Below are 7600 nucleotides of genomic sequence, written 5' to 3'. Positions count from 1 at the left end.
TGAGAAACAAAAGTGACTAGGTTACTTTATTCAACATTGCTTTGCAAACAGTATTGAGACTATTACACAATATGTAAGCATCATGTATTAAGATGAAGCAGCATTCTTTTACAAGAAGAATGATCATTTTAAGGGCTATGTTGAGTACAGAATACAAAGCCTAAAAAGTCCTCTATACTACATATTGAGTAAATGAATTCATTTTCCAACACACCAAACATATGGAGATGCTTAAATAAAAACTGAAGCAGTCCTGTCAAAAACAGTAACAGCTCCATGCCTAGTGTAGAAAATGGGAATGAGGTGCCCATTGGACTTGCTTCTTGAGTCTTTCATTGATGTTTTCTGGGAGCTAATGAAGGACGGAATACCTCTGGTTTCTGTATTTATTACCATGGGATCTCATACACTACGTTGTTCTTTCAAAACCACCTCCTACCTGCATATGTAACCATTCAGGTGAAGAACCTCTGCTGTACTCTCTTGGAGCTTGTGAACCGAACGGTATGCCCGCGGGATCAAATGCATGCTGGCCAAACTGGAATCAAAATTCATGTTTTTCAAGACTCAAGATCTTTCAAGTTTCAACAATGATGAAAAACTCGACTCTACCAACATTTACATTTCAACCAAACCCACCCAGCTCTCGATCAAAAGCACTTCATTTCTTCCAATAAAGAAGCAACTGAATATTCCACCCAAAAAACAAACTCTTACGAGACAAATAGTATCTACAAAAGAGATAGTTCAACCCTAACAGCCATCCTAGAAACATAACAGGTGGAATTGCACCCATGTCTTGTCAAAAAGAAGAATTTAACATTCAGAAATTCAATATTAAAAGCAAGAATGTTCAAGACTTACATCCTTAGGAGGAAAGGCTTCGATACCGGAGTTCAGTCTCGAATTCACTGCTTCAAGCTTCATTGACAAAAACTGTGACATCCATCCAATAACAGCAAAATCCTCAAAATCAATTTCAAAACAGACATAATTTTAAGAAAATCTTTAATTGTACAAAAATATGAAAATCATAAAAAGCAATGATACCCACCTCAACTTGGCGCTGAAGAGATTGGATATAATTAATTATCTCATCAAGGACCAACGCTTTCCCGATAACCTAAATCAGAGAAAGTATCTCTCAATTCACACTTTCCATGAATCATAAATCGATAATCATACCAATAATCACGAATAATTTTCCATTGTTATCAATATGGCCATCTTGACAGAGACGTTTATATACAAATATTCAAAAGATAACATTGCTCTTTTCTAACCCACAAGCTTTTTTTTGTTTGTTTTAATTATGCATATACATCCGTGAGCAGAAACAAAACTAGACAAGTACAAAAACAATACCTTATTACAACCAGGGACCAAATCCTGAAGAATTTTCATCCTCTCACTAATCTTTTCCCTTCGAGCCTGTGGAGCATCCACCAAAGTCCCAATTAGAAATCACAATCAAGAACTTTACTTAATCCAACCACACTCCAAACTCAATCTCCCCTTTAAATTAACATAAAAAAATAAAGGTAAACCCATACTATCATATCTTGACTTTACATTTTTAACAGAACAACCCATTAAGAAAAGAAACAAAAGAACAAAATTTACTCGTTCTGCAAGACTGTGGCTATCAGTGGCTTGACCCCTTCTGGCTCGGACGTGAATGTAATCTTGCTTGGGAGCTTCCGAAGGAGGCTTTGCGCTTTGCTCCGCAGGCTTTCCTGAACTGACTTCTCCTTCACCTTTACCATCACCATTCCCCGTTGCTTTAACACGTTTTCCATCACCCTCATTCTGCGCAATCCAAACAACCCTTGACCACATCCTCAATCAATTCAAGTAAACAAAACAAAACAACAAACGCGAGTGAGCGAATATGTACCACGGCATTGCTGGTGGACACGGCCTTAGCGGAATCGTCCTCGGAGTCTCGCCGCTTTCTGGTGTTACTGGGCCCAAGCCCATTGTTGGGTCCGGGAGCGAAATCCCCAAACTGCCCCGGCCCATGTCCGAACTGCGGGCTTCGGAGACCCAATCCCCCGCCGCCATTAATCGCTTGCGGAAACTGCCAGATCTCCGCCAAGCTATACGGCGCCGTATTGCCGCTCCCATTATTCGCATAGGAACCCTCGTTCATCATCGCACCCGGATCCATTAACGAAAACCCGAACCGCAAACTCACTTTAACATCCACTAACGGAATAACCAAACCGCAAAAAAAAAAAAAAAAAAATAGAACAGTGAGAGAAAGAGAAAGAAAGAGAGAGAAGGGTCTCGGCTTTGGTGCTTGATCTCCTTGGACAGTGGAGAATGGTGCGCGCTGTGGGTTTATATTATATCTCTCTCTTCACTCACACTGTTCCACGGACACAGACCTCGGTGGCAGCGTACAAAGTCGTTTCCACTGAGGTTTGAGCGGTTCCCTCTTCCCTGCCGTGCGATCAAACTACCCTGCCTCGTCCTCTCGGATATCTCCACCGTTGATTCCCATCGCCCAATCCCGCGCTGCCACGTGGTAAGGGTTTAATGTATTCGGGATCTGAGAGTCGTAACAGGTGCGGGTGGGTTACGAAAAAGGCTTTGGAGTAATTAATCATTGTTGGGATTTAAATAATAGGAGTGAGTGAGTGAGTGAGGGAGATCGAGAGCGAGAGTGAGAGGGGTCAATTTGTGGAAAAGTTTCCATTAATGATGGTTATGGAATTTTTAAGAATTTAATTAGAATGAAAAGAATATTCAACGCCTTTTTTGGTTAACTAATTATAGTTTATATGATGAAAGTGATTGAATAATGGGAAGTAAAAAAAGATAGAAAAGTCCATAAAGCATTAAGACGAATGGAAGTAAAATGATTAGAGAAAAAAGAGGTTGTAGTTGGAAATGAAATAGTTAAAAAATTTGGTATGGAAATTTGTTTTGTGCGTTTTGGGGGCGTCAAAGGATAATAGGAACAGGAGAACATTGGATGCATATTTAGAAGGCCCACAAGCTAACTGTTTCGGCATGGAGCGAGGTTTTGATGGCGACACTAAACTAGTCCCGTTACAGTGATCCGTTTTAATTTTTGGGCTTATCTGATTTAAATCTTTTTTCCCTTGTCGTGTGTTGTACCAGGATGTCCTCATAATAATGCAATGGCAGGTCCCATTTCATAACTGTCAAAGGGAAACTGAGATGAGTATTAGATTTAGAAAACGGTGTTATCTTACGTTTTGGCACTTAAACATTCTTCAATCCTGCATAATCATATTTTCATCACTCATCATTACACAATTTATGTTTCATGTTGTGGGTAGCAAGATTGACAAGAAGCAAGCGCGTACGCTGTGAACACTGGCCCAATTGGACATCACCACGTGATCAGCACCACCATTTCCTATGACTACAACATTTTTTTCTTTCATTCTTTATCAAATATACATATATATTATTACTATTATTATTCAATGACTTCACTCTTAATTAACTGTGCTCCAAAACCAGGACATCGTGTTCGTTTCAATGCACTTAAATTTGGTAGAGGGGAGGCATAAAAGGAAGAGTTTTTAAGATACACTTGCTTCCTCATCATTGCTAATGCCATTCAATTATACATTTATCTTCAATTTAAACATCTTATAATCAAATTTATCATGAAGTCTATATTAATTTTTATTTTCGTACTTTTTTTTTTCTCTTTTTGATTAAGAATGTGTTATACCTGTTTGCAAACTTTTATATCAAAATCGGTATTTCAATGGATTTACGAAGCCTAACTTTCACAATTGGCTAAGCCAAAAAAAATAAAATAAAAAATCCAAATTTAGCCTTTTTTTTCTTAGAAAAAGATCAAAGCTATTTAAATAAACTATAATCTATTTTTACTTCTACATAATGTGATCTATATATGTATTTATTTTAGTCTGAATCTTCATCATTTATGTTCATTATTGTGTTGATTGCTTTTAAGAAAGCTTAATTTTGTAGTTTCGACAAGTGGACACTTTTATTATTATTTTTGGAAGTTTCATAAAGTAGTGGTTTAGAGTCTTTTATAAATGAAGAAACTGAAAAATTATATGATTAACTTATAAATTTAATTGACCACTATAAAAATATTTGATAAAATAGTTAAAGAAGTTTATTTTAAAAAAAAATTAGCTTTTAAGTTACTTTAGTTAGTTTATAGCTTTCAATATATATTTTAGTTTATTTTCATATATAAGTTAAAGTAGTTTTAAATTTCAATATTTTTTTACTTATTATTATATATTTTTAATTTTATTGATACAGTTAATTATGTACTATTCTTAATATTTGGTAGATTAGTTCTTAATTCTTTATGTAGTTTAAGTTAAAAATAATATTACAAAATTAAAGTAATAAATATGTCGTTACATAATACAAAAAATTTATACGTAATGAAAATTATAAAAAAATAATGTAACAGTAATTTAAATTAATATATAAAATTTAATTTATAAAAATGAATAAAAAATCAATTTTATTAACACTCATTAGATGAACTAGTATGATATAAGTTATTTAAATAAAAAAAAACATATAAAACTTATGTTAACTAAAATAATTTATTATTCATGTTAACTAAAATTTCACTTCCGTAAACTATGTAAACAATATAAATATTATCTATATGATTTATAACTAATAATTAATATCATCAGATTATATCCCTGAAAGAGTAACAGTGGATAGATTATAATAGAACAATCAAAATCTTAAGCTAACTAAGTTTTTATTTTCTCTATAAATAATTGTGTGGTTTTTTTTTTAATCTATGAGAATTTTATACTCCATATGTTGGAATTAATTGAGGAATAAGAATGTGTAGTAATACGAACTGGTGGAGATATAGATTGCATAAGTGGTGATGTTGTTTGTATAAATTGAAGTTTTGGAAGTTCCATTAGCTTATTTTGGAAACTTGTGGATATTGGTGTGACTTCTCTTACCAGGCAAACTACTTCTAGGTAAGTAGCTACATTTTTTTTTTCTTTAAGTCTCGGTTCAAATATGTTGAAATGACATAAAATATTATGAAAATTGAATTGATATAGGTAAGAAGTTGAAATATTAATATTTTTTAGATTATGATTTTTTAGTCATAAATTAGTTTTTGAGTTCAATTTGAGCGTTGATACCATGTTTTTTTATTGGGTTGATATTTATAGTATTTTGAAGAGAAAATAATTGTGTGTTGATGTTTAAACTTTTTTTTATCATTAAATAATTAATTAAATTAAATGGATCATTTTATGAGTGTCACAACTCTTATAAAAAAAAACTACAATCAAAACCTTCTTTCCAACCTTACAATCCAACAAACGAATATATAATCTGGATATACATTTTCCAATATTTCTATAAATACTATGTTCCTACTATATCTTCCTTCCTAAGAAGATACTCTAAGGCTTATAACAAAAACATGAGCATAATTCACACAAAGCCTTCAACATAATAGATCTATTAATAAAAACAACATTCATATATCTATAAAATGTCTCCCACTAATCAAACCATCTAAGGACCTCCACAAACCCTCATTGGTGGCCCCTGCATCATCTGAAGCCATTCATTCCCCTACATCTCCTTCAAAGCATATCAACCGGGACTCCTACTCCTTGATAACCACCACAGTTTTTGTGATTTTAGATGTTGTCCTAATACTACACTCCAACTATTGCCCCCCGCTCTGCTGCTATCTACTAAACTTGAGACATCATCATCTTGCATAGGTTAAACTTCCTCAGTCTTACAACATAGTGTTAGATAACCCACTCACACACACAAAACAACAAGTAGCTTTACATACACCTCAAAGGACTCAAAACCCAGTCTGAATAAGAGAAATTAAAAGCACGCACTTTGCGTTTCAGGCTTAACCAACTTTTAAGTTGTGCCATATAAAGGATTTCTTCCATGTCAACTTTACCTTGCTTGAAGACAACTCTATTTCTATGATCCTAGATACTCCACACTATTGCCACCTAGAGACCTTTCCACATAAGATTTTGTTTTGCAGTAGCTTGTAATAGATAGAAATTTTCATAGTGGGTCTTCAAATCATTATGTTGGGTGGACAATATTCCTAACCATTTGTAACATCTATTCCATACTTGGTATACTACCTTACATTCCACAAACAAATGTTGTGTAGTTTTTGCCCCTAACTGACATAAAGGGATTCTGCCATTCCCATATCTACTCCTCTTCTAGATAAGTTCATTCTAGTAGACACTCTATCTAGAAACACCATCCAAGCAAGGGTAACATTTGGTAACCCTCTTACCTTCCATAAACTTATAAAAACATCACTTTTTTTCCTATGGTAGGGCATAGTTTTTCATACGTAGAGTTTACGAAATATTGTCCTGACTCCTCCTCTACCTATATCTTAAAGTCTATATCCTCCCTGTTCACATGGACATTAGATAAGGTTGTTATAAGTTCATCCTTTAGTGCCCGCCCTCCCATTCAAATCTAGTCCTTATCTAACTTAGACTACAATGCCAAATAGATCCTGCCCATCCACCTACCTCTCCTACATTTCTTCCTTGATCTAGAGATATGGTGTAAATCCCAGGGTACATCTCCCTAAGGTTGCATTGTCCAACCCACCAGTCCTCCCATAACCTAATTTTGTCCCCTACTCCTACTTTCCACCTTACTCCTTTTTCAAACCATCTCACACCTTCTCCGTCTCCACATACGTTAACCAAATCTTTCCACCACCCGTAATGATATTTAGCTTGAACACCTGTTTGTCCCGGGGCTAAGCCATATTTTACTTGAAGTACCTTTTTCCATTTACCCTTTTCTTCATTAAATAGCCTCCACTTCCACTTAGCCAATAGGGCATTATTGAACCAATGTGAGTCCTTAATACCTAATCCTCCCTTTCCTTAGGTTTGCACATTCTCTCCCAACTAATCCAAGCTATTGTTCTATTTGGTTTCCCCCACCCCCACAAAAATTTCCTCTATTTGGTTCTACAAAGGTCTTAAAACTACTTCTCTCTACATTTATAGTCACAATCTTGGACTTGTGAAAGTTTATTTTCATCCCTGAGGCTAACTCATAACACCTTGAATAGATTTTACTATAAAATCACTCTGATAGTTAGTATGGCACCTAAAGAGTGTATCATTTGCGAATTGCAGCATACTGACCTTAACCTTAGGATTGCCTAATTTCACCCCTTCAAGTAGGTTAGCCTTATCTGCTTGTCTTACCAACCCAGACAACCCTTCAGCAACAATTAAGAGAAAAAAAATAGGCTAAGGGATCCCCCTGCCTCCAACCCCTGGTTGGCTTAAATTCTGTTGTCGGGCTACCATTAACCAGAAAAAACACCGATGTCGATTGCAAACAACCTTTGATCCAAGTGATCCATTTGTTGTTGAATCCAAGCCTAAGCATCATATCATACAAAAAAGCCCACCTAACTGAGTCATATGCCTTTTCATTGTCCACTTTGATACACAACCCACTTTTGCCTTGCCTCTTGAGATCTTCAACAACCTCATTAGCTATAATTACATTATCCAATATCCCTTTATCTTTTAGGAAAACGGATTGACAC

At 35.0% G+C, this 7600-nt stretch overlaps 1 protein-coding gene across 1 annotated transcript; it reads right to left on the bottom strand.

Annotated features, from left to right (window-relative positions):
- On the bottom strand, window positions 1-2597 carry LOC137806639 (transcription factor BHLH089). Its single transcript, XM_068606853.1, has 6 exons — window positions 1898-2597; window positions 1624-1809; window positions 1366-1431; window positions 1055-1123; window positions 865-936; window positions 1-538 (listed from the first exon to the last, which is right to left on the bottom strand). The coding sequence occupies exons 1-6, from the start codon at window positions 2168-2170 to the stop codon at window positions 410-412; spliced, it is 795 nt and encodes a 264-aa protein (XP_068462954.1). The 5' UTR covers window positions 2171-2597; the 3' UTR covers window positions 1-409.
- Window positions 2598-7600: the final 5003 nt, after the last annotated feature.

This window comes from Phaseolus vulgaris, chromosome 3 (assembly GCF_000499845.2).
Source record: "Phaseolus vulgaris cultivar G19833 chromosome 3, P. vulgaris v2.0, whole genome shotgun sequence".
In the NCBI taxonomy this organism is placed as follows: Eukaryota; Viridiplantae; Streptophyta; class Magnoliopsida; order Fabales; family Fabaceae; genus Phaseolus; species Phaseolus vulgaris.
The sequence above is the reverse complement of the archived record's forward strand: the minus strand, read 5'-3'. Positions and strand labels throughout refer to the sequence as shown.